This window comes from Cololabis saira, chromosome 5 (assembly GCF_033807715.1).
Source record: "Cololabis saira isolate AMF1-May2022 chromosome 5, fColSai1.1, whole genome shotgun sequence".
NCBI classification, from domain to species: Eukaryota; Metazoa; Chordata; class Actinopteri; order Beloniformes; family Belonidae; genus Cololabis; species Cololabis saira.
In genome coordinates, this window is record NC_084591.1 from 32,481,557 (window position 1) to 32,509,544 (window position 27,988).

Sequence of the window (27,988 nt, forward strand, 5' to 3'; positions counted from 1 at the left end):
TTGTTCTTTCCCAGACACCCAGCCCTGGTGCATCGATAGGCTTGACCACAGTTGACAAAGTTCTTGCCACAGACCCATTCAAAAAGGGGCTCATTTCGTCTTTCTATGGCATGTTGCTGGATCTTAAGAGTGCCCCTACAGATAAACTCAAAGCAGCATGGGAGCTGGACTTGGGGCTTCCCTTATCAGAGGATACCTGGGAGTCCATACTGAAACTGGTTAATACAACCTCCCTGTGCGCACGTCACTGCTTAATTCAGTTTAAAGTGGTACACAGGGCTCATATTTCCAAAGCAAAGTTATCCTCCATGTACCCAGATATTAGTCCATACTGTGTAAGATGTAAAGTAGCAGAAGCTTCTCTCATCCACATGTACTGGTCCTGCCCATGTCTAAACAAGTACTGGATGGAAGTATTTCATACTCTCTCTCTGGTGCTTAAAATCAGATTAGAACCAAACCCACTGACTGCCCTGTTTGGGGTCATGGAGGGAGGAAGGAAGTTAACCACTGCACAGGGGCACACTTTGTCTTTTGCCTCCCTTTTGGCTCGTCGGGCAATTCTGTTCAGGTGGAAGGATCCCTTCCCTCCTACTCGTGCACAATGGCTGGAAGACATCATGTCCTGCTTAAAACTGGAGAAAATTAGATACTCGCTTCAGCAATCAAATAAGTTTCAGAAAGTGTGGGGACCTTTTCTAGAAGCATTCCAGACCCTGTGAACTATACTTCATATTTCTTTTATATTCCTAGTGCAGGCTTTTGATGTTAGAGTGACCTCATATTGTGATTAGTAATCTGGCAGTGACAGGGGAGGGATTAGTTTGGTCTGTAGTTTGTTTTTGTTACTATTTTATATTTTTTCATACTGTTTAATTGTTTTTTATATTCTGTACACTGGTGTATGCTATGATTAACATGCCCATGCCTAATCAAAATGTTTGTAATTGACATGCAGCATTTCACCTTTTTTACTTTGTGAAAATTTTAATAAAAAGATCTTGAATTAATAATTATCATATTCCCCGAAGCACGGGCCGAGGACGTTGAGTAGCGGCGGCGATCTATAACTATAAATCTAAACCTAAATGGCATTATAATACGTTTGAAAGTCTCACGTTTAGTCTAAAGCCGAGGACACACCAACCCGACGTCGCCCGCTGTCGGCCGACTACTGTGTCGCCTCGCATCACCTGTGTCGGGCTGGGTCGGGCTCAAAAAGAAGCACTTTGACACACCGCAAAGACTACACTGAACGGCGAACTAGCACGTACGTTCTGCGCAGTCTGTGTTTCAATTTGCTGCAATGTTTTCGGAGAAGAGCCGCCGGTCCGGGGCGCAGCAGCAGCTCACGTACAGACGCGATCGCCAGGTCAACCTGCCGTCGTCCCGGGGAGAAACCTGCAGCTCTGTGGAGAATCACCGCTGGCTGAAATAAATCATTTAGGAAGATAAATGTTGGTTTAATAGATGAAATCTAACAGTTGTAGCTACGCCTGTTAAGAAATCCGAAAAATTTTGGGATTTCTGCCTGCCGGCCGGCTCGGGAGCTGATTTATGGTTCCGTGTTAAATCGACTCAGATCTGAACAGCCAATCACAGAGTGAGCTGTTTGACCGACGGCCCCTGCTGGTGCTTTTCTAGAGTTTTTGTCTGAGTTCTCAGATTTCTTAACTGGTTTATTGATCATTAAAGACAGTGTCATCATTTTGGGTGACTTTAACATTCGTATTGATGTTGACAGCGATAATCTTAAATTAGCTTTTAATTCTCTTCTAGAATCAATGGGCATCTCACAAAAAGTAAACAAACTGATGCACCATTTTAATCATACCCTCGATCTTGTCCTCGCCTGTGGTGTCGAAGTCTTCTGTTAGTGTCGCCTGTGAACTCCCTCCTATCCGACCACTATTCAATAACGTAAAATAGGAGGTATTATTTTAATATGTTCATCCGATAAAGCTATTGCTAAATTTAGGGAGCCTATTTCTCATCTTACCACAGTGGAACATAGTAAAGCAGTTGAGGGCGGTTCTACCTCTGCAGAAGTTCATGTCCTTGGTAGTAACAGTGCAAATTCTCTGCACTCAGCTTTAGATGCTGCTCCCTTGAGAAAGAGGAGCTCCTAACCCTAGGAGCTTAACTCCCTCATATAATTCAAATATCCGCATGTTGAAACAAAAAGTGCATAAAATGGAAAGGAAGTGGTACTCTCGTAAGTCTGTAGACTCTTATCGTGAATGGAAAGATAGTCTAATAGTATATCAAAAAAGCCATTTGCAAAGCTAGAACAGCTTATAATTTATAGTTGATAGAGGATAACATAAGTAACCCACGTTTCCTGTTGAGGTTTCTAACTCTTGCAATAAAACATCTCTGAGTGTTTATAGATATATATATATATATATATATATATATATATATATATATATACATATATGTTTTATAGCGGGATCTAAGGAATTATTATAATGTGAGACCATAAAAAAACGTACCACTCCTGCGTTCTCAGGATTTCAGAGGGTAAATTTCAGCCTGGTTCTGCTAATCCTCATCATTGATGAGCTGATCGCCAGCGGACCTTTAGAAGAGCAGTTTTCTGGTCTGAAACCTTCAGCATTAACACAATGCCAAAAGGAAAAGACTTCAGCAATGGTCTGCCAGAAGAAACTGTGGCTGCACATAAAATAATGTCCAAACTCTTTAGCATCCAGCATTCTACAGGGAGACGTTCTTCACAAGCACAAAACATTTATTATACTTGTCAATCTTCAAGAAAAATGTTCCCCCAAAGCTTCCACAAGTGGTTGTGATGAACTTCTAATGAAGCTTTTATTTTGGGAGGTCACCTGATCATATGAACCTGGTGGTTCATGCAAAGCTGGAGGGATGGAAGCGGATCACTGAGTCGCTGACACACATCATCTCTGGTTATTGTTCAAACAGTTATTGTCTGGACACGCCCCCCTGACGGTGGCGCCTGGCGGAGAGCGGCATCGGTGTCACGGCAGAGCCGATCGCTGCGCCTGTAATTACGGCTGCTGTCGGGGTCCGCGTCATCTCCCTTGATGACGGGGGGGTCTGAGTCCTGCTTTGACCCCGGCTGACAGAAACACTTGTCAACACTGTGACCTCTGTCCTCAGCTCCTCCTCCTCTACCTTCACCCCCTCCCCACCACTCCACTTCTTTAATCATTCGCTCCTTTTGTCCTCCTCCTTCCACCACCTTCTCTCTATCACCTTTCCCCCCCTCTTTCTTCGGGTGCACCTTCCTCCTCCACCACGTCATCCTCGTTCTCCTCCTATCGCCTCAGAAGCAGCGTTTCTGTCTGACGCTGACAGCTTACAAATAATTATGGGTAATCATCCAGAGAGACAGTAATTACCTGAGGGGGGGGGGGGGGCGCCGTTTATCTTTGCAATATTGTGATGAGTGCTCGGCCTTTGACTGGCGTTGGTAAGTCTTTAACCCATCAGCAGCTCATAGCACCGCCCCTGTCTTGATTATTTGGTTTGATTATTTAATTATTTCCTTCTGATGCCTATTTAACAATCTCAACATTCATTCACTGGAAGTGTTAAACAGCCTTGTCTCTGCAGAAACCACAGTCATGGCTCCTGGTTGGTGATGATGACCATCTCCTCGTTGATGGAGCATCCTTTTGGTGCTGGTTCAGTGCTAGTACCAGACTCAGGGCCAGTTCTGAGACAAGCAGCAACCCGGTACCAAGACAACTGCCGCTGCGCTGGAACCAAACCCTGCTGGGCCGGATGTAAGAACTGCGACGTCACGGCGGCCGTGATGACTGTAACCAACCAGCTCTACGCAGCCAGCTGCCATATTTAAACCACCTCCGTGAGTTAAAACTAACATCCTACTGGGATGCTCTGGACGCATTCTTACTGATTTAATCAAACATACAACAAACATGAGTATAAGAAGATTTACCTTCAACCTGAAACGTAAACGGCGTCAATGTTGAGTTGATTCCACACTCCAGACTAGCTCTTTTGGGTCAGGACCATTGTTTGCTCATACCAGGATCTGGTTACCATTGTTATTATTCTGAGGGATTTAGTGCTGCTTTAACGAGTTTCCTTTTTCCCCTTTGGTGACCGCCAGAACCCTGGCCCCACCCCGCCACCAAGGGTTATAGCTGTGGCCAGGACAAATCACTTGTAGAGGTCTGAAGGATCTCCTTTAGAGGTCTGAAGGATCTCCTGTAATAATAATAATGAATTTAACTTGTAACGCACTTTCCATTCAATGAACCTCAAAGTGCTACACTTAGATCATTATTCATTCATACACATTCTTTCCGGTGGTGGTAAGCTATGTTTTGTAGCCACAGCTCTGGGGCAGACTGACAGAAGCGTGGCTGCCATTCCGCGCCAAACGGCCCCTCCAACCACCACCAAACATTCATACACATTCACACAGGGGCAAGGTGGGTAAGGTGCCTTGCCCAAGGACACTACGACAGCAACTGGGACAGAGCGGGATTCGAACCGCCGACCTTCGGATCATTGGACGACCCGCTCAACCACCTGAGCTACTGCCGCCCCGAGGCCGCTGCTGGAGGATGGGTGGGGCACCTACTGCCGCTCCTGGTTGGCAAGGCCTCGGTGGCCTTCCAGCTGCCCTCCCAGCATCTGGGAGTCTACGCCACGCCCCTGAGGGACGCAGCAGCTAGGTGCTTGTCTCTGGAGTAGACTGAAGAGAAAATGGGAGCAGTTCATGGCAGGGCTTCTGACCAGGATCAGAGTGGGTGCGCGGTCCCTGCCCAGCACCTGCCAAGAGGACTATCTCTGTCAGAAAAACCTTGTGAACTTGTCAAAAACTTGGGTGTTATGTTAGATGCTGATCTTAACTTCCAGAAACACATAGCTAATGTCTCCATGACTGCCTTATATCATCTTAGAAATATATCACCCACTCCATCATCACCTGGTTCCCTGCTACAGCTGCAAGGGACCTCCACAAGCTGCAGCGAGTGACACGCTCTCCGGAGAGAGTGATTGGCTGCCCCTTGCCCTCCCTGAAGTCCCTGTACTTAAAAAAAAAAAAAAACTGGACTACAACTTATTGTATATGCCTGCACTTTATTTTTTGTTTATTCCTTCACTGTGGTGTTATGTGTCTGTGATTTATTTATTTATATGTGAAAACAATATTCCAAATGGGCACACTGTTACCACTGTGACAAATTCCTGTGTTTAACACAAATGGCAAATAAAAGCAATCTGAATCTGAATCTGAATCTAAAGTAAGATGGTAAGAAGTAAGATGCTTTCTGTCACAATCAGACTCTGAAAAGTTGGTTCATGTTTTTATCTCCAGTAGATTAGATTATTGCAATGCACTTTTTGCAGGGCTAACAAAGCAAGTGTTACATAAACTCCAGTTTATTCAAAATGCTGCAGCCAGAATTCTAACAAAAACCAAGAGGTATGAACACATCACTCCTGTTTTATCCTCTCTGCACTGGCTCCCTGTTAAACAAAGAGTAGATTTTAAAGTACTTCTTATTGTCTTTAAATCTATGAATGGCTTAGCTCCCTCCTACATGGTTGACATGCTCCCTTAGATCATCAAATAAGAGTCTTCTCATCATGCCTAGAATTCACACTAGATCTGCTCATGGTGCTTTCAGTCACTACTACACTCTCTGGAATTCCTCTCAGCAGGAACTAAGGTCTGCTCCAACAGCCCTCTTTCAAAAGCAGACTAAAAACTGACCTTTTTGCACAGGCGTTTGAGTAAACTCTACATGGTTGTCTGGGTGATTGCACTTTTGTTAAAATGGAATTATGGTTGTTGTTATTGTTGTTTTTCTCTTGTCATATTTGTGTCTGTTTCTGTTATTGTAAACTTGTAATTTTGTTTGTTTGTTTGTTTATGTATTTGAGCACATTGAGTCCATGCTCATCATGTGAAATGTGCTTTATAAATACATTTGCCTTGCCTTGCCTATCTGGCCTTCCGTTCTGGGGGACAACCAAGTCCCTCTCCCCTGCCGTGCTCCTGCCGCCACCATCGGACAACCTCCAGGTCCTGCAGGGACACCAGCACTGATTCTCAGCCGTCTTCATTTAGAGAAACCTCTTAAATATAAGCTGAAGGTCAAAACTTTGATCCGGTCTTTTTCTTCAGTCTTATTTCAGGTCCGTGGTGGCGGCGTATAAAGGCAAAGGCATAAACACTTCACACAGTCCCCGTCTAAACGGGGAGTAGTGACGCGGCAGAAGATGCCGGAGTGTTTTGTGGTCTTGCAGGCTTTCCAGTGGCTGACCAGCCGACAGAAGCAGTAAATTTCACTAATGACTTTCCGATGGTCATTAATTCTCCATTTAGAGGGAGAGGAAATGTCAGGGCCGATGAAAAGGTTAATGTAGCTTTCACCCGCTAATAAACATGGCTTGATCAAAGAACAATGCAATTAAAAGCTCAATTTTATTCACTGGACACACACATACAGCTACACGAGGATTTTTCAATTAGGTTTTCAATTTTAAACTAACTGGGTGAAGTTAATTAAAAGATCCTTAAGAACTGGAGCAATTTTCAGAGGAGTTGGTCAAAGAAGAATATTGGCTGTAATAGATGTAATAAAAACAACAGATTACAGATCTGCGTGTGAAGTTTGACCAGAAGACGGAGTGATCGCAGCAGAGTGATGATAAACTGATGGTGAACGACTGCAGGATGCAGATGTTTGTGCTGACACTGACACTCAAGTCAAAATCTAACAGGACAAACTGGGCTGGCACAATCTGAAACCGGCTCCTTGAGCCTCCACCAGGACCAGAACCCCAGAACCCCAGAACCCCAGAACCCCCACCCCTTCACCCTGACCCCCTCCACACCCGGTATGCTGTTGTCTGGGTATGTTGCTCTTTTTGCTGAGGTGGGGTATCTTTTCTTTCTCACACCCTGTTCGTATGGGACTCAATCCCCTTCTTGGGGATTAATTAAGTATTTTGAAATGAATTGAAGCTTCAACACAAACCCCTTCAACACCAAGCCCAAGTCCACGTTGTGACAAGTTCAGCAGCATCATTGTTGAAGTTTTTATTTAGCTGGTTAATTTTACACCTTCTTGATTTTGCAAAAAGAGAAACGTGCACCCTGTCTCCCCTTTTTTTTAGCCCCTTTTTCAGATTACCATTTGTTACTATCATCTGAATTTGGGACATAAAAACAAGTGGTAATCTGCAGAACATGATATGTTCTTTGAGCAATATATTTCTAATTCCTCTTTCAATGTGGAACCCTCTTTGATAATCTGATTGTCCACAAAGACGCCGGAAGAGAACATAATGTTGCGCAACACCGCCATCTAGTGTCGATGGAGGGGAGGCTGCTGGTCAAAGTAAGTTCAACAGGTAAACTGACCACAGCTGGCCACATCTGCTCACAGCTGGCCCCAACGGTTGATTTCTTTCACTAATGTAACATGTAACATAAAATCCTCTTCTTCTCTTTCCTTTCCTCAGATCAAACCTCAGTTATTAATTAGAAGTATCTCATCACCAGAATTGTTCTCCATTGTTCTTGTAGTTTGTTGTGCTGATCTGCCCCCTCCTTCTTTACATGTTTGCAGACCAGAGCTTCAGGAGCTGCATGATGACCTGCAGCGCCCCCCCCCCCCCCTCTGATCATCCCACTGCTATATCCACCTGTCTCTATGGATGTCTGGTAGATGCCTGCTGACATCCTGACCTGCAGCCCCCCCTCTTCCCACCTCAGTGTCTGCTGTCTACATCTGCTTATATAGTCATCCCTGTTGTACACCAGTTAGCCGTTGTGTCTGTGTCTCTCCTCTTTCTGTTCTTCATTCTCTGTCTGTTCTCTCTTTTCCTGCTCTGCCCAGCTGGCCTCCAACAGGAGGGTCCCCCAGGTCCTGATCAAGGTTTCTTCTATCGTAAAGAAGAGTTTTTCCTTCCCACTGTTAATGTAATAATTGATTGGTTTTAGTGAGGATTTGGGTCTCCTAGTCTCAGCGAGAACCCGGGTCTCTTGGTGTCAGTGAGGAATCTGGCAGCAGCGTTCTGGACTAACTGCAGCTGGTTGATGGAGGTTCTAGGGAGACCCGTGAGACCAGCGTTACAGTAATCCAGTCTACTGAATATAAAAGCTGGACTAGTTCTTCCAAGTCCTGCAGAGACATCAGTCATTTAGTCCTCCACATGTCCTTTAGGTGATAACAGGCTGACTTCACTACTGTCTTAATGTGGCTGTTAAAGTTCAGGTCTGAGTCCAGAACCACTCCTAGGTTTCTTGACTTTTGGTTTTTGGCTTCACTGCTTGAAGCTGACTGTTGACGTTTAATCTTTCTTCTTTGGATCCAAACACTTTTATTTCTGTTTTGTCTTCATCTAACTGAAGAACATTCTGTAAAATCCAGCAGGGGGCAAGATGGGGAGGAGAACTTTGATGAGGGGGGGTCTTCGGTCCTGTCTTTTGGTGCAAGACGTGACGGAGATGACTCCAGGATGACGTCCGCTCCGGGCGCAGGGGGGAGCTGGGGAAGCAAGGTGCAAAAAACACCTCAGCACAGAAAAGCAACATACACACAGCAAAACAACATAATAAGAAAACTTGCATGGGTATGGGGGCTGGGCAAGTGGGGGGGGGGGGGTCCCGGCACAGTTCATCCAAGTGAGGGCCGCAGCCATTGTCCTTGGTGTTATCAGACGGCCCGGTACAGTTCTGATCCAGGTCCACAGATGTCCTGGGGGAAGGGGAGGGCAGTGGGGGCAGAGCATCTTGTTTTCATTCCTACCAGGGAGATTGTGACTGGAGCGGCCAGCCAAGCCGCTCTGTCAAGGTCAGATTATAGAATCAACAATTGTATTTAGGACAGGCAGACTCCAGTGATTTTCCATCTGCCTTGAGTCTCTGGTTCATCAATGGCGACTCCAAACAGACGAATTTATGGTCAATTCCCGCCAAGCCGAGCTTCCAACTTCTCCACGGTCTTTTCCATCCTACAAACAAGCTCAAAAAACGCAGCTAGTCTGCGATTCTGTTCAAGAATCACATCCAGCTTGCGGTTTTGCTCTCCCAGCGGTAAAGTCTGAGTGTTGGTCACACAGCTTATCCCGTTAGCCACGTCAGGCAGCTCTGAGAGGGCCAGAACAGCTGTCGACGACTTCCGAATTAGTCGATATGCCAGGTAACCGCCAGCTCCAAAAAGCAGAAATCCTGTTATCATAAATCCAATTATGAAGGCATCTTCAACCTTCATCCTCGACCGACAGTATGGACAGACACACGATCCTCCAATGCTTCCAGGGGTACATCGTGTATCCAGCAGCAAACGTCCCGTCGGGGCAGGAGGGCTCCCTGCTGCTCTGTCTTCTCGTCGAGAAAATTTGGTCAATTGCACTGAGAGACCAGTTAAACAATTCCATGATTGTAGAAAGTTTCTGAGGATGTGAAAAGAGAGGCTCTAAGGGCCTGATTTACTAAAGGTTTCCGTGCGTAAAAACGTGTGCAAACTTGACATCACCCGCAAACCAATGTGCAAGCTGATCTACTAACAGCGTGCAAAGAGGACTGCGCCTCTCAAATGAGCAAAATAGCACACGCTGTTCATTTAGTACTTTTGCCCTGATGAATAATCAGCGTACCCGCCAGAAATCGCTAAATACTGGGAGGGGAAGATGCAAATATGTCCATTTACCACCCGCAATGAGATTTACCAAGCCTGAAAGTTTTTGCGGGGATTTTGATTGCGTCTGTATTTAATACGTTCGAAAGGAAGGTGCTAATCTGCCCAGCATTACGCAGGGATGCTTGTTGGTGCCTGATTTGAGGACTGGGGTGGGGATGGCTCAACTTGTGGTGAGGATTCTCCACATGCAAAAGGAGAAATATTTTATTTGAATGTTAAATCGAGTATTATTCAGCAAAAGGTTGCCACAGGAGGCACATTCATTTTTTTATTTGTGATAATAAATAAATCACGTGTTTTCATGGAGAAAAAAGTGTTTCTTATTGTGCGCCTGTTCTGCAGTCATACCCCGGTGTTGTGCCGTATTCAGCACCCCTGCTGTGAAAAGCACCCCCTCGTCTGACAAAAATGATATTCTCATTCAGTGTCACGTTCTGTTTAGCGTCCAGTTTTGTGTTAATGACTCATGTTTAAATGCGCTCATGGATTCCACAATAGTCATACTTTCCCACAATCACAGTCACAGATAACAAAAATCGGGTAAATGGTTATTGATGTCATTAATTAATAGCCTGCTTACTGTGTTGTCTTCCATAATATTTGTAAATATATATAATATAAACTCCTAAGTATGTGTTTGTGTGAGTGTGTATATATAAATATATTGAAGTGTCAGTGTGTTGTTTTTTTTCTTGGTCTACTTATCATTGAATATACGAGGGGGTGCTTTTCACGGCAGGGGTGCTGAATACGGCACAACAATTTGCCTCTTCCACTAATATCTCTAACTCGTCAAATTTCATTTTGCGCTCCCAAACCTTAAGACACGCAACACCTCAGTTAAATACTGAGGTTTGCACCTGTTATCAATCGCGCACGCAATCTTAGTTGATCACCCGCAAAACACACAACAACAGCACGCGCAAACTTTTTCAGTGCACACGCAATTTAATACTCTTTATTTAGGATCTTAGTAAATCGGGCCCTAAGAGTGACGAGACGAAAAGCAGCAGCAGATAGGGAGGGAGCAGGAGCAGAAAAAGCATCCGCCTTCACCGAGAGCCGGATATGTCTCGGTCCTTATCCAATGAGACAGAACGGTAACTCAGAACACAGAAAAGATCAGCCACAAATTTGCCTCACTCCAGATCTGCTGAGCCAGAGACCATTTGACTTAAAAAGGAATGTCGGTGGTCCCAGAAAAAAACGGAACTTGTCAATAAAGTTGAAGGAGTACGTGGTCGACACACCGAACAACTGTTAGTTCAGGGTAAACTACCTGCTGACCTCTGGTCTCCTCGCCTCGGTGGTAAAGGGCCACTGATAAACACTTCAGCATCCAGACTATTAATCAAACAGTTTCTTGAAGTCTCGTTTTAGCACCTCAGACTGCTGTTTCACATCATTTAAGGCTTTTCACAGTTGGATGTGCAGCCAGAATCTGCAATATTCACTGCTTCCTTGAGGAAACACAGTACTTCCAGAGGGCCGTTGTGCAAATCTGTCCTGTAGTGTTATATTTGAGGAGGAGACAGGTTTATGGGTTTTCCTTTGACAGCTGTCCAGGTCTGCGTCCTGCTAACAACAGGGGTTGAGGAGGAATCTGGCCTCGTTGGTAGCACAGGCCAGCCGGTCGCATCCCAGAACCACCAGACAGGACCGGCTTCATCTTCTCCCTACAGGATGATTTATTCTTTGGCTTTGCACCAACAATATTCAGGGGAATACTTACAAGAATGTCTTCTGTTTCCTATCAGCCTTGTTAGTGATGACTAGCTGTAGGTTAGCGGGGTCTCGTCCACTGTGTTTAGTCAGAGGTAAAGAAGGAGACGGTGGTAATCATCTTCAGAAAAGGGGGGCATCTTACTGATGGTCAGTGTTGTGCAAGTTCATACTTCTCATGAACTAGTTCAAAGTTCAGTTCACATAGTTTAAAAATGAACAGTTCACGTTCATAGTTCACTATTTTCATTTTTAACTAGTTCAAATTCAGTTCATTTCAATATTTTTAGGTGAGAAGTACAAATGAAACGCCACCCTATCCTAAAACCATTCACCGTATACCAGTGTCCTCAGGACTCCCTGTCCTGCATGTTTTAGACGTTTCTCTGCTTCAGCACCCTGATACAAATGACTGTCATTAACAGACATGTGCAGACCTGGATGACAAGCTGATGAGGACCATTAATTAGAATCAGGTGTGATGATGCAAGGAAACATCTAAAACATGCAGGACAGGGGTCCCGAGGAGCAGGGTGGAAGACCCCTGCTGTAAACAATCATGTATTGTTCTAGTGGCTTTTCAACTTTCCCCAGAGGCTGTAAATCTCCAACAACGTAGTCCATTATCAGTTTGTCTCCCAGTTGCTGGTTAATCAACCCCCTGAAGGTGCAGCAGTCGGACTGGGGTCGTTTGGGGCTGTTGGGTCTTCTTGGTCTTTCCTGATGACTTTTTTTGACTGTCAAGGACTTGCAGATATTTTCTCCCACTGGACGGATGCTTTAACTCCACACGTTTCAAATTTGAAGTTGACGAGGCAGACGCTCTGACTTGTTTTCTCAGCGCAGGTGGACATAATTTGCAAAGAAAGGTTAGATTTCTACCGTCGGACTCTTTGGGAGACGATGTGTAAAATTCCTGCAGAATTCCTGTGTGAATACTCAATTCTGATTGGCTTGCAGGTGTAGGTTATAAGTGATAACCTACACCTAGAAAACAAGGTCAAATTGCCTGAGAACTTTAATATCATTGCGCTGGATCAACTGCCAGGTGGTAACCACGGCAACGGAGATTCAGAGAAGAAGAGCCGGCTACTCCGGGACGACGACATGCGTGATTTTTGTAATTTATTTGGTGAATTTAACAATTTTGATAACTGGGATGCAGAAGAGGAGAGAAAAGAAAATAGCCGAGTGGAGCTGAGCGGACTAGGATATCTCCCGTTACCAAGGAAACTGAGTTATGGCTTGTTAAAAAAACTTTGTAACTTACCAGGTTACAATGGCTGCAGACGAGAGATTAAATAGTCCGCTCAGCCGCGGCGTGTTATAAAACTAATGATTTCAACTGAAAACACATTAAAGCATGAATAACTTATTTAATATTTATGTTTTTTGGTAAGTGACTGTGGTATAAGCGGGATAATGCCCTTCGAGGCGAACATTATCAGAAATATATGGACGACGACATCCTCCTCTTCACGTTGGACGGTTCACGCCCCCGGGTCGTCCATATACTTATGATAATGTTATCCCTTACATATGTTGCGTTCATTACAAACTTATTAACGTGTTCACTTGAACACGTTCATGTACAACACTGCTGATGGTGTTAGCTTTATCTTGTCAGTCATAGTTCAGGTCTCTGTTTGTAGGCCACGGTAACGCAGCTCCGATAAGTTCAGAAAGAAAGTTGGAAAACAATGATATCTGCAGTAAAATAACCTCCAAGTGTCCAGAGGGCTGTTTCACAAAAGTAGGATTCAGAAATCCAGGATCAGAGATAAGTCCAGGCTTGACATGGAGCCATCAGCTCATCTTGGCTTCACCCATTTCACATAGAGCAGAACAGGCTCCGGAGGTTCATCACACCAGGCAACAGTAATCCAGGTAAATGCACGTGTGCATTTGCAACATGTTCTGACGGAGGCTGATGAATAAATGAAGGAGATACTAGAAAGAAACATCGCCATGACAAGTTATGTAATAGCGCTTTTGTGAAACCGAATCTAGGCTTAATTCAGCCGGGATACCCACTATCCTGGTTTTGTGAAACAGCCCTCTGGTGGGACTGTCCTTACGTTTCTTACCAGCAAAAGAAGAAAGAAATGCAAGCGGAAGGAAGAGCCGACGGGGTCCCTTTGCGTCCAGCACGCCTTCAGAGGATTCTCACTAAAGGAGGTCTTCTGAAAACCTGTTTCTGGTGTGTGAGGCCGAGACAGACACAAGAACAAACAAACCTCATCTCTGTAGTGTTAAAACTTTTTATTAGAAGAGCTGTAATCCCTGAAACGTTCCATGGGGATGACGCCAAGAACCCAAAAATCACAAACCTGCAACTGGGATTGCCCTGAGTCAGAGAACGGACACAGTTGAGAGACCTGAACCCCGGCTGATCAAAGCCACTCGTCCTCTGGATAATAAAAAGTTCCTCCATTTACAACACTACTCCATGTATGACTCTCTGCAAGTTCATCACTAAGTTCTAGACAAACATGTATAAAAAACAAAAAAACTATAAAAATGCAGAAGCTGAGTCCAAACTTCCTGTGTCTGCAGCATTTAGGGTTGAAGGTTCTGCAGGTGTTTTGTAGGATATACTGAGTTGGTGTTTGAAACCACATGAATGGAAGCAGGTTGGAGTCTGTGCTGGTGGAGGAAACACCAGGTCACAATAACCGTCCCTCTGACGACCAGACACGTCCTTTCACTTCAGAGGTCCCGCGGACAAACCCGGGTCGTCTGAACCTGCTGGTGCAGGAGGAGGGGACACCCTGACGCCCTGTCCTCTGCTCTCCGCCTTCACAGGTCCTCCTCTCCTGACCGCCGGGGTCTGGATCCAGACCTGCCGTTTTGTGCTAATCTTAATGACCACTAATGACCACTTTCCAGGACGTCGGAGTCGGAAAGAGGCCCGTGCCCTGGCTCCATGTTTCCTTGTTAGTGTGCCATCATCACCAGCGCGGATGCCTCATCACCTTCCAGTTCCTCTTCCTCAGAGTTTGGTGGGTACCTCAGAGTTTAAGACCTCAGAGTTTAAGACCTCAGCTCAACGTCAGAACTCATGAAATCCCATAAGACCTCACTTTAAGCATAGAAGTCTGTAGAACCGTAACTTCCTGAACAGATTGAGTTTTTGAAGCAGTCCAAGACTAAAAACAACAAAAAAAAAGAATTAAATGCCATCTTAAACATCAACATCATGTTTCATCAAAGTCTGGAGCTACTGAAGGATGGATTAACACGTCCTTCTGACAAGACGACAGTTGTCAGCTTGGTTCTGGTGGATCAGGTCGGTGGGAACAAAGCAGCCACTGATCTCCTCTGGCACAGCAGCTCCACCTATGACTTTACTTATCTCCACCTGATCCGCCCGATGCTGTGCTGCTACCAGGAGCGTTCAGCTTCAATGTTCCTGCGTGCATCCTCAGATGCAGTTCCAGGAACACACTGCTTTGGAAGCTTTTACTGCACAAGGAACACTGGAAAATCACACCCTGGGATTCGGACGGGTCCATCATCTTATCAGCTCCTCTTTTCCGTGATGAACCGCTCTTTTTGCAGCAGTTCTCCAGGTGCCTCGCCAGGCTGGATTTGTACATGAGGGTTTTCTTACAGCGTGGACAGGTTATTGGTCCGTAATCAGCTTTGAGTGTGCGCATCTTACTTTTCTTTTTCTCGGGCTCATGTTCTGAAGAACATTCAGGACTCTGTTTGGATTTCTTGTTCATTGAACCTGAACGTTTGACCGGCAGGAACTCTTCGTCGCTGTCCTCGGTTACTTGGTCAGACGAGTCATCGGTCTTGTCTTCAGTCGTCAGAACAGCAGGTGGTTCTGGTTCAGCAGTCGAACCGGGACCAGCTGGCTCCTGATTGGAAGCTCCTCTGTTCTTCTTCTTTGCCGTCTTTGATTTGTGCCAATCGTCATCGTCACTGTCTTCGGTCTTACAGTCAGAGGAGTTGGAGGTCGGTAAAGAGACGTCTCCGTCATCTCCTTCCTCCTCATCTGAGTTTTGTTTGTGATGTGCGGACTGCCACCATGCTGGTTGTTCACCCATCTTAGAGCTTGTGGAGTCATCTTGCAGAGCGCTGTTGAACTGCGGCTCCAGAGGCTCCGACTTCACAGAAAGCTCCCATCCCTGCTGCTCCTGCTTCAAAGCAGGCCAACTGTCCTGCTGGCTGACCTGCTCAGGTCCCTGCTGCTCCATTTGTTCGCCCTCCGGGAGCTCCGGGGGACCTGCGGGTGTCCCCCATCTCTGCGGTTCCCCCCCGTTTACCAGCACCAGGTGATCTGCAGGTACAAGCAAACAGTTAGGTTGTCCAAGTACAAACCATTAAGACATATGATTCCGTCTCATCTAGGGCTGAACGATTTTTGAAAATAATCTAATTGCGATTTTTTTCCTCAATATTGCGATTGCGATTTAATATGCAATTATTTTTTCAAGGTACTGTTCTCATGTATTTTTCAACTACACAAGCAATAAATCAAAAGTCTGTTTTATAATAAACAATGTCAGATTTATTTAAAGCACAGATTACAATAACAAATAAAAACAAATCTGTGGCTTTACCTCTTTAACACGTCTGTACATACGAGTGTTATGGGTCGTTCTCTCTGAATCCAATTGCACGACACCAAACTGGGTTAAACTTTAGCCAAAACGAGGCGTAGTTTAATAGAAAAACACAGAAAAACTCCCACAGGGAACAAAAAAACCTTCTGTGGCAGGGTGGAGAAGCAGACACTCAGCAGATTGGGCACAGGTGTGCCCAATCAACCTCTCCACCCTGCCTGCCTTCATAAGGAGCAGATGCACTCCAGAGGGCGGCTGCCGCTGGGAGAAGGAAGCTGCTGAGGGTGACTGCACGTGTGTCCGGTGAAATAAAGAGTTCCTGCACTAAACCCTGTGTCCTCTGTCCTGTCGGTCGGCCCCTGTAGCACTAGCCCTGCTACACTGGCGCCCAACGTGGGGCGAGCGGCGCGGGACCGTCTGGGCCAGCCCTCGGCGGTCCTGGACGCAGCGGTTCCGGAGGTGGAGGTCGCAGAGGTGGAGGTGGAGGCGGAGACGTCGGTCGCCGAGGTGGTCATGGACGCGGCGGCTCCGGCCTGGAGGGCCCGGAGCCAGATGGCGGTTCCTGGCTTCCTCTCCCGCTCCGGGGTTGGCTAGGCCGGATGGTCCCCGGCCTGAGTTGGGCCCCAGTGTAGCAGGGCTAGTGCTACGGGGGCCGACCGACAGGACAGAGGACACAGGGTTTAGTGCAGGAACTCTTTATTTCATCAGACACACGTGCAGTCACCCTCAGCAGCTTCCTTCTCCCAGCGGCAGCCGCTCTCTGGAGTGCAGCTGCTCCTTATGAAGGCAGGCAGGGTGGCGAGGTTGATTGGGCACAGGTGTGCCCACTCTGCTGACAGGCTGCTCCTCCACCCTGCCACACCTTCCTCACAAGAAACTCAGAAATTCTTCACAAATAACTCAAAAATCACAGAGAAAAAAAAACACCAGCAAACTAAGAACCATAAACCAGAACCATAAATCAGCCTTGACGCGCTCACACGTGAGCCTGGCGCTAGGACCCCGCGGACGCATGGTGTGTCACCAGGCTGTTTTTTCCTTCATGCTTCCCTGCAGCATCACATGCAAACACAAACACACGTACATGGCAGAAAGATTTCTTTATATCATGTCTGTCGTCCGTGGTATTTTTTCTTTTTTTTGACGGCGCCATAGTTGGCTAGCTACAAACTCTTTACATCCCATAATGTATAATAATATGTCCGTGCTCTCAGCAGCGGTACTCGCATCGTTACTAGGCAACGAAGCAGGTTGACTCACGTTGCAGAACAGCGCTGCAGAGGCGCTCCTAAACGTAAATGTTTTTTTTAGGCCTGGCGGGGGGTCTCGTTGGTCTGGCGGCCCCGCCAGGCCTATACAATGGTAGGAGAAACACTGGAGTCCTAAACAAGTTACAGCCAGGAAGCACCATAAATCTTGATCACCGCCAGACACAGCGGCGCAAACTGCAGTACGAGCAGTGCGCAAAACTCTGCGCTGCAGAAGCTGCAAGACATCTACAAACTGAAGAAGCTCCAGCTTAAACAAAGCTCACTGCATGCTTCATCCCAGAAGTATCTCATAACCATCATTGTTCTCCATTGTGCCTGTAGTTTGTTGTGCAGGTCTGCCCCCTCCTTTTCTCTTCTGTGCATGTTTGCAGGCCAGAGCTCCAGGAGCTGCATGCTGCCCTGCAGTCCCCCCCCTGACCACCTCAGTGTCTGCTGTCTACATCTGTTTATATAGTCATCCCTGTAGTGCACCCGCTAACCATTGTGTCCTTGTCTCTCCTTTCTTCATTCTCTCTGTCTTTTTTCTGTTTTCCTGCTTTTCCCAGCTGGCCTCCGGCAGGAGGGTCCCCCCTTATCATCCAGGTCCTGATCAAGGTTTCTTCCCTCCTAAAGGGAGTTTTTCCTTGCCACTGTTTGGTTTAAGGTTTTTCTCTGCCATTGTTTATGTAATAATTACTCGGGGTCATGTTCATGTTCTGGTCTCTGGAAAGCACCTAGAAACAACTTGTGTTGTAACTGATGCTGTATAAATACATTTGAATTCTACAAATAATGCTGTTTGATTGTTCCCCCGTTTAACCTGATTAAAAGCAGCTGCCAGAGTTTCAGCCTTCTCATCTGGTTGTTGTTCTGTTCCGTCTAACAGTGGGCCTGTGAGTTTGTGAGCATGCTCAGTGGCAATTACCTTGAACATCGCATGGTTGGTCTTCCTTCTCGACCTTTACCTGGACGTTGGAGAAGTTGATATTGATATTCGTATGCATGTTCTGACTGGGGCACACCTCCAAGTTTTTTTCCGGCTGTGGGAGATCCTGGCTCTCGTGGTCTGAAGTGATCGTCCACTGTATCGGAGGGACTGGCGTTTCCTTTGACACCAGCTGGAGGTCTGAAAGGAAGACAAACATGCAGATGCATGTAAACTATAAACCTTAGTTTTCCTGTGGAAAGAGGAATTCAATCTTAAAATAAAAATTAATTATGAATAATTAAGCTTTGTGAAAGCTTTAGTGGTAGCATCAGCCACGCGTGAGGAAACTCTTGTGAGTGAAGCAAAACTCTTCACACTAGAGCTCCACATGTCACTCGTGAAGCGACCGACACGACGGTCGTCCTGCATGAGGCTTTGGACTGTATATAGTCTGGTAAAACTCCGACGGGATTTCATCAGTGAAATATTTACGACGCAGCAGCGCGCACCGCGGCAGCGCGGATCCAAGCTGCAAACGTGTTTACACCCGATCTCTTCTACAACTGAAAGCGGTTGATGAGCAAAGCATATGAATTCATTACCTTACAATGTAGTTCTTTATTTTTCTTCCTGTCGTTTATAAGTCTCTGTTACACGTGTTGCAGCTGAGCGCGTTATTGCGCGCTCCTTTTTTTCTCTCCCTTTTTTCTGCTGCAGCCAACTTTGAAAACTCAATATACTCCAAACTTTCAAATGTCTTATCAGCTTCGTTGTGTTGAAATTCTTTTGTAACATTCCTCCTCATGGTATCTCCTTTGGACACACTTTGCAAACTGCAAATTTGTTGTCCTTTTCAGACATTGTAAAACTCCCGCACCGGCGAGGCCGAAGCCTCCTCAGGACCGCTCGGTCTGAGATGCGGGAACGCCCGCGCGGGGGGGGGGGGGGGTTTGTTGTTGTAAACGTCATCAGATCGGCCGCTCTGAACTATTATTTTCCGATCTCCGATCAAAGCCGATAGGGCCATTATCGGCCCGATCCCGATCGGGGGCCGATCGATCGGTGCATCTCTACATGCCAGTATCTCTTTCCAATTTCACAATTAATGGAAATGTAGCATTTCATTTTAAGTAGTTTCTACTTTGGGATAGCCGACTGTCTTGTTTCGTTTATTTATTTGAATGATTGATAATATTTGTAGCTTAAAGGGGACCTATTATGGCATCTAATCCCTATTTTAAAACAGGCCTTGAATGTCTTAAAAACAAGCTTTTGATTGTTTTTGCTATAAATAAATTAGATATTCAGCCTCTAAACCATGTCTTTATCCTCTCATTCTCTAACCTCATTATCTATGCGGGATTCTGAGTGGGCGGGGCTATGATAATGAGGCTCTGTGCTGATTGGCTGCCTGAATGACGCGATACACCGCTACGAAAAAATGGCGGAAGCTCCGGCCGGCGGAGTTACACCATGTCATAACTGCATGCGATGCGAGTGAGCGTCAGCGACAAAATCAATGCCATTGCTTTATTTTCCATTGGACTGTCCTAACTGGCTGCAGCGATGCAGCGCCGTTTTGAGCTGAACATTTGTCGGATTTCCTGCTTCTATTTTCTTCCTGTCGCTCGCGTTGAAAGCCGGTTGAAAGCGCTGTAGGAAACAGTCATGGATGAGGACCGGCTGATCCAGTTAGTTGAAATGAGAAGTTATCTCTATTGCCCCTTTTGCATTAGTCCTTACTTGGCCCGACTCGGCTTGTCTCGCCTCTACCCGTCCTGTCCCCGTTTGTTTTTCCACAGCCAGGGGAGAAGTGGGCAGGTTGGGGTGAAGCTGCTGTGACGTACTCGATTGCGCAACCGCTTTGTTCATGTCGACGCTGATCAGAAATCAGCTGGAGCCGCGAGCGGCTGAGAGTAAAACAGCCCGTCTACATCCCTTTTTTAATTCTCTCCTCAGCCACCAGGTTTATGAACATCTGCACCTCAGAGTTGGATCACCAAACAGACGTTTTGCGCTTTATAATAAAATCGCCACGAGTCGCGCTGACTCCCGCTTCCTGATTGAAACATCTGACGGCCCCGCCCCCCGACCAATCAGAGGCGAGGAGGGTGGTGACGTCAGAAATAGTCCCGGCTCAGCCCGGATAGAACCTTGCTAGAAACTTTACAGAAATAGTATCGGCTTGGAGCGGCTCTACCCGCAGCTGGCTCTAGTGCAAAAGCGCAAAACGGGGCCGTGGCGGGTAGAACCGAGGTGAAGCGGGACTAGTGCAAAAGTGCCATAAAATACCTCCTCATTTCACTACAAAAACCTCAATAAAGTGGCAGCTGGCTGGAGGGAGATGGACAGAGAGCGTCCGATGTCACGCAGTGCTACGCGATAGTCGGACGCTCGCATGCAGTTACACGGTTTTATAGTTGTGGACGTGGTTTGGATTTTGGTTACGTAACAAAGGGAGCAGAATCTGAACGGCTCGTAGAAGTCACATCACACTGGACAGTGGACACACTGGACGCTCATCCGGGCGGCTGTACAGACACTGCAGAATTTGGTTGCTTTCCTCCTTCTCTGAGTTGTCAGGCTGAGGGGAGACCACTTAACAGTGTTTCCCCTACCATTATATAGGCCTGGCGGGGCCGCCAGGCCAACGAGACCCCCCGCCAGGCCTAAAAAAAAAAAAAAAAAAAAAAAAAAAGAAAATCAATGATCATTTACGTTTAGAAGCCTCTGCAGCTGTTCTGCAACGGGAGTCAACCTGCTTCGTTGCCTAGTAACGCTGCTGAAAGCACGGGCATATTATTATATATTATGGGATGTATAGAGTTTGTAGCTAGTCAAAAAAAAAAAAAGAAAAAATATCGCGGGCGACAGACAACATGATATAAAGAAATGTTTCTGCAGGTCCGTGTGTTTGTGTTTGCATGAGACGCTGCAGGGAAGCATGAAGGAAAAAACAGCCCGACGACGCACCATGCGTCCGCGGGGTCCTATCGCCAGCCATGTATGAGCCAATGGTACATTTCCAATTTGTTGTTTAGCTTACATTTTTGTTCTGATTGAGCTTCTTTTTTTGGTAAGCAATAATGATGAAAATAACAAAGACAATAGATTGTCTTTCCACTAGAACCACTAAAGGTTCATTTTTCCCCCAGTCAAATGCATGTAACTCTGCTATAACAAAACGGGTAAAACAAATCTACAATATTTAAATTATTTATAACTGATATAATCTCAATTGTGAATAGGGATGTTTTGTGGCATATGCCGTCAGCACAAGCAGCCGTTAAAAGAGGACCATCCCAGAGGGTTTTCATAGAGATCCCTCTGAAATATATAGAAAAGATGCTCAATGCTCATATGGGTCAGACCTTTCAGGCCCATGACACTTTGGTTAAAGGTTAGATTAAATCTAATTATTTCATTGAAGTGATATCATTCAGCAATATAGGCCTACAATGATTTTTAATGTAAAACTTTTTTATATTGCTACATGTCCAATATGCCGTCCAACGCGCCTCGTCTGTTTAGGATTTTTTCGGTGGGTACCACCGGGCCTGAAAAAATTTCTAGGGGAAACACTGCTTAATATACACGAATCCAGCAAAACCCGGAAGTCGAGCGGCCGCCATTACTGCGGTGGCGGCTCCGCTCCTCCGCTCCAGCCCATAGACATATACGTATAGATCCATGCTCCGCTCCCATGGATCTATTACTCCGCTCCCTGCCAGGCTCTCTTAATGTATTTGTATCATCGGAAAACTCCTGTCCCGGTCACGTGCATTTGTTTTGATAGTGAATGAAGATGGGACGGACTTTCAAAACTACTTTTCTGTTTCACCAAGTGAACAGACGGAACGCAAAAAAAAGATGTTAAACTGCTGGAAAGGAACTGGAATTTACCGGGATACCTTAAACAAGGAAGCCAGGGAGCGGTATATGGAGAAAATAATGATTATTAACGGTCTGGATCCATATGAAATCACTACTAAAGAATGGAGCTCCGATGAGGATTTAGTTCTGCACAACCCACGTCTTACTACCTTGTTTAGTGTTTGGCAGCTGCTTTGGTAAATGTTTGACTCGCCATGTGTTTCAATAAATTTGTATAATAGTACAACATACAGTACATCTTTTTTATTACTCTTACTTCTCTTTTCTTTTTTTTTGACTGCTATATTATGGTGAAGAGGCTCCGAGGCGTGAGCAATATTTTTCTTTTCCTCGTGAGAATATTTTTTTCTTCTGCAGCTACAAATAGAGTTGATATTTTTTCCTCAACAAACTAGTTTTATCTGAAGATTGGGGTTATGTATGTAGCCTATGTATTCTGTATCATCCGGAGCTGAGATAGTTCTGCCCTTCAATTAGAGACCTGTAATTGCGTTTTTTTTGGTCATCGGACGCCAGGCGATCAATCAAATATTCTTGGATACCTAAAATAAAACAAAACATAAACAGGTGTTGTTGTTGTTTTTTTTAATGACGTAGCCTTTCCATAATGATTACATTTCGCGCTGCTAACGTCACACGTACCGTATGCTATATTACAGTGTTTAATCATACACTCCCTTATCTCCCTATTCCTCTATTCTTTCCTGCTTATCGCTCAAACAAATCATTATTTATAAATTAACATCAGCATTAATTTAAGATACCTTCATTATTTATGGAAGGCCACTGTCTAACATCATCAATCCAGCTATAATGATGCTGTAGAGTCAGGTTACAATAACAGCGCTGCGGTGGCAGATTGACACCTGCCACTGCAGCAATGGTGCCGCCGCAAGATGGCGGCACACACAAACCGGTCGCCGGATTCGTGTATATGGAAAAGCAAGAAAAAATGTGTTTTTCATAATAGGTCCCCTTTAATGAAACGTTTATTTATTTGAATGATTGATAATATTTGTAACTTAATAAAACGATTTAGGAAACTATCTGTGGGCTTTGATTCTTTGAAACAAATATATTTACTGTTTGTTACTGATCTTCCGTTGCTAAGTCGTATCTCAGGTCCGTCCTAGTTACTGAAGAAGTCAACACTGTGTCCATTGCATAAGGAGCTTATGAGACGGTAGTGATTGTTCCAGGTATAAGTCAAAACTCAGGTGTTACCAAGGAAAACGAGTTATGGCTTGTTTAAAAATACCAGGTTCCAACGGCTGCGGACGAGAGATAAAATAGTGTGCTCAGCCGCTCCGCTGAAAACACATTAAAGCATGAATAACTGATTTAATATTTATGTTTTTTGGTAAGTGACCGCAGTTTAAGCGGGATAATGCCCTCCGACTTCACGTCCTCCGCTTCGCGTTGGACGGTTCACGCCCCCGCGTCGTCCATATTATGATAATGTACACCCTGTTGAGCATTATCCGTTACTTAATTAGAATCAAGTGTGATATTGCAAGGAAATATTTAAAACATGCAGGACAGGGTTGGAGACCCCTGTTTTAGAGCAGAGACCATCGGTGCGTCTGAAATGCCATACTCAACAGTATATACACTCAAAAAGTATACTTAACTCTGCTGTCACAGCAGCAGTAGTATAATATTAATATTATATAATAATATTATTATACTAAATATTATACCTATGACATATACGTATCTGCGCAGCACTTAGCAATCAAACACCGCTGCAATCTTTGAAAGAAAGTATGAATCCTAAAGCCAGCAAAACTAGAAGACTGTGTGAAGAATACAATTTAATATAAATCCTGTATCTCGAGCTTCTTTATTTTTAGTTCTTTTACGTTATTGTTTTTCATGGATATGTAAATTTGAAATGTGAAATATTCTATATTTGTGTATCTACTTTTTGTACTACAGTGATGTAACATTTTCCTGTGCATATATTTCAATAAAAAAAAAAAAAAAAAAAAAAAAAAAAACCACCGCTGCATTGCATTGTGGGAAGTTTCTGCTTAGCTAGTGTCCATCAATCCACACTAACACATTTCTCCGGAATGAGTATGGATTGCACATACTATTGAGTACGTACTAATGTTGCGGACGCACTAAAAACATCTCACATACTTTTTTTGCTACTCATTAGGGTGGAAGTATGGGATTTACGCAGCCCAAGATGATAATGTGCCTGATGGTTCTGAAGAACTTTCATTCAGGTGAGCCACGACCCACAGTAGGGGGTGATTGTGTCATTATGTCATTATGATTAGTCATTAGGCTGTCATTTACAGCTTTTGAGATATTGAAGCCAAATTGTCCCATACTACCCTATGGGGCTTGTTACCATGGCAACAAATACCTATGCATTTGTATGGGGGAGCATGTGAATATCTGTATATATGCTACCCGGACCGCAACGTGCACCCATGCATGGCATATATCGTTGGATGCGTCTCCATCGTGCCTTGATGGGCATTACTTTTCTCAGTCAAAAGTGTTACCGTGGAAATGCTAGACGCCAAAAAGCAAAAAAAAAAAAAAAGGCCAAAATTCGGACACTTATTGCTCAGCCGAACTTTATCGTACAGACATCATTACAACATTGACAAAACCCGGGACGCGTTGTACTACAACATATTTTAGTCTCATCATGCTAGCTATTACGCTTTTTGAGATATTTAACTAACTCTAATTTTCAAGCTAACGGAAATTTGGACGCTTGTAGCTTGGCGACACAATATCGAAGAGACATGCGGTGCGTCCGAAATGCCATATTAAACAAAAAAGTATACTTAAGTTCGGCACACTTTTGAGTAAATATCAGTAGTGTGCATTAATTTGGACGTACTATTAAGAGCGCACACGTCACTTCCTGCCGTGGGGAGGAAGTGACGTGTTACAGCAGCGGTAGCAGCACCGCTCCGCTATTTCCTGTTTATTCTAATATTATATTATATATATATTATATAATATTATATAATTATATAATATTATTATTATATACGAATATTATAATACTAATATTATATAATAATATTATTATACTTATGACATATCCGTATCTAGGCAGCACCCTAGCAACCAAACACTGCTGCATTGCATTGTGGGAAGTTTCTGCTTAGCTAGTGTCCATCAATCCACACTAACGGTGCGTCCGAAATGCCATACTAAAAAGTATACTTAAATTCAGCACTCTTTTGAGTAAATATCAGTAGTGTGCATTAATTCGGACGTACTAATATGAGCGCACACGGCACTTCCTGCCGTAGGGAGGAGGGGGGGGGGGGAGGGGGGTTGTTACCATGGTAACCTGTCACAGCAGCGGTAGCAGCGCTCCGCTCTTTCCCGTTTATTCTGGCCAAAACAATATGACGACATATAATATTATTAAAATAATATTATTAAATACGAATATTATAATATTAATATTATATAATAATATTATTATACTTAATATTATACTTATGACATACATATCACTTAGCAACCAAACGCTGCTGCATTGCATTGTGGGAAGTTTCTGCTCAGCTAGTGTCCATCAATCCACACTAAATAAATTTCTCCGGAATGAGTATGGATAGAGCATACTATTGAGTACGTAGCCTACAAATGTTTCAGACGCACTAAAAAATTTTGCATACTCATTAGGGTGGAAGTATGCGATTTTGGACGCAGCCATCGATCCAACGTTAAAAGACTCGGGACGATGTGGACTACAGCATACCGAGGTCTCAACTTTTGAGATATTGAAGCCAAATGGTCCCATTCTATCCTACGGGGTGTCCTACCAGGGGGTGACCCTGAGCCCGGGGCTCCTCACTGCTGCGGGGTTATCACTGCGGTTACCATGGCAACGCCGCCATGAGGACGTACCTGTGGGGGGGGGGCGGTTACCATGGCAACGCCGCCATGAGGACGTACCTGTGGGGGGCATACCTGCCAACACTCCCGATTTATGCGGGAGTCTCCCGATTTTCAACCATTTCTCCCGCCCTGCTCCCGATTTGTAATTTCTCCCGCTTATCTCCCGATTTTAAAGTGAAATCAGCCCCCCCAAAATTAAGAGCACATTTTTCCCTTTCCAACGATACCAATATTGTGTTTGTACAATTTAAAACTGCGTTAATTTGGGGCTGATGCAGCTGCGTCTCTCTGCTTGCAGTCACTGCATGTGTCCAGCATGTCCCGCCCACAGCTCCGTCTGATTGGTTACACACAGAGACAGGCACGGGGAACAGCCAATCAGCGGTGAAGGCTGTGCATGCTCTGTGAGAACAAACAGAGAAGCGGAGAATTAAGTTTTGCCGGTTAGAGAAGCTCCGCAGAGCATATGTATGTTTCCAAGGTAAGTTAAGGCAGCAGACTCTCCCGAAATTGTAATAAACATCCCAGTCCTCTACAACTCACAACTACTAGTAACGTTACTGTGAGCGTGTCTGTTAATCACCTCAAACGAGGTTGCTGATAATATTGACATGAAAATAGTCCGTGATAGTGTGTGTGTGTGTGTGTGTGTGTGTGTTGTTTTAATTTAAGAATACGTTGTGACTTTGTTATACTGTACATTTTGTACAATGAATATGGCTTGCATTGTGTTCAGTGAAGCAAAGCATACATAAGTCTTTGTGGCAACAACAAATAAGATTTTCTAAAGTTGATATCTTTCTAGTCATAATTGAGTACAGTATAATGATATAGGCTTTTATACACTGCTATGTGTTTAATTGTTATAGCTAATGATGCCATATGATGAGATGAGATGGTAAAATAGAAGTAGGCGTGTTGCCAGGATGATTCTCTCACACGTACATCGTCGTCTACCTCACACTAAAAAACTGCAGAAACTTCACTCATCCCAGTGATCAGCCCCAAACATTCTGATCAGATTACCCCTATTAAATTGTTATTCTAGCTTTTCAAAGTGCACCAGATTGATGCATTTAAATGCATTATGCTCAAAAAATTTCAAGAAATTTGGCTCCAAGAAGGCTTTAGAGTTATTTTGGGAGGTACATTTTAGCACATTTCATTGTAGCTATGCATTTAAAGTTCATTTAAAGTCGTCTTTTTTTTATATCAGGGCGGGATGTTGTGAGTGGAGCATTCCAACCGCTACCCCAGAAAATCTCCCTCTTTTTCACAGCCCAATGTTGGCAGGTATGGTGGGGGGGGGCGGTTACCATGGTAACGCCGCCATGAGGACGTACCTGTGGGGGGGGCAGCCTCGCTCTCCCTCCGCGCCTGCTCCGCCTCCTCCAGGGTTCGGATGAACAGGTCGCAGATCTCATCGGCGGCCTGGGTCAGCCGCTGCTGCACCAGCCGCCGCAGCAGCTCCGCCCTGGACATGCTGGTCCCGGTCCTGGTACCCGGTACACGACCCGGAGAAGCCCGCTCAGCCCGCTCAGCCCGCCACGCGGTCCCAGTGAGGCCGGTACACGGCCTGGTTGTCCCGGTAACGGAACCAGGGGTCCCAGTAGCGGTACCAATGCTCCAGTAAGGGAACCAGTGTTCCCAGTAGCAGAACCAGGTGTCCCCGGTGCGGTACCAGTGGTCCCGGACAGCTAACAGGCTAGGCTAACGGCCCCGTGCACCAGGAACGAGGGAGATAATGACGTCACACACGGACCAGGTCCTCCACGCCCGAGCCAGAAGAACCAGAAGCACAAACTCCCATGAAAACACCACAAACTGCCTTTTCTGTCTCTTCTGTTGTTTGAGTCGTTCCGTCCCCCCGGAGTTTTCTTCTTTCTCTGCTTTCTCCTCTTCTTCTTCTTCTGTTTTTTTGGCGGGTCGCAACTAACTTTAAGGTGCATACCGCCCCCTACTGGGCCGGAGGAGTGTGTAACGTCAGGATTGGCAGTACATCAGGTTACAGTCTAACATAAGGGGGAAAAAAAGGAAATACCTAAGTAAAGTAAGATA

General features: G+C 45.2%; 1 protein-coding gene across 1 annotated transcript; it reads right to left on the bottom strand.

Annotated features, from left to right (window-relative positions):
* Nucleotides 1-13,651: 13,651 nt before the first annotated feature.
* LOC133444096 (zinc finger E-box-binding homeobox 1-like) lies at nucleotides 13,652-27,829 on the bottom strand. The gene is made up of 3 exons (XM_061721595.1): nucleotides 27,274-27,829; nucleotides 18,152-18,352; nucleotides 13,652-15,690 (listed from the first exon to the last, which is right to left on the bottom strand). Exons 1-3 carry the CDS (start codon nucleotides 27,410-27,412, stop codon nucleotides 14,750-14,752), a joined length of 1,281 nt encoding a protein of 426 aa, XP_061577579.1. The 5' UTR covers nucleotides 27,413-27,829; the 3' UTR covers nucleotides 13,652-14,749.
* Nucleotides 27,830-27,988: the final 159 nt, after the last annotated feature.

Bases quoted from the DNA above. Each gene is read 5' to 3' on its own strand.
- LOC133444096 (XM_061721595.1), bottom strand. From the start codon at position 27,412: ATGTCCAGGGCGGAGCTGCTGCGGCGGCTGGTGCAGCAGCGGCTGACC. The intron at 18,353-27,273 runs GTACGTCCTCAT...TCTTCCTTTCAG, and splicing joins CGAGGCTGCCCCCCCCACAG to ACCTCCAGCTGGTGTCAAAG. The intron at 15,691-18,151 runs GTAATTGCCACT...TTGTACCTGCAG, and splicing joins CCAACCATGCGATGTTCAAG to ATCACCTGGTGCTGGTAAAC.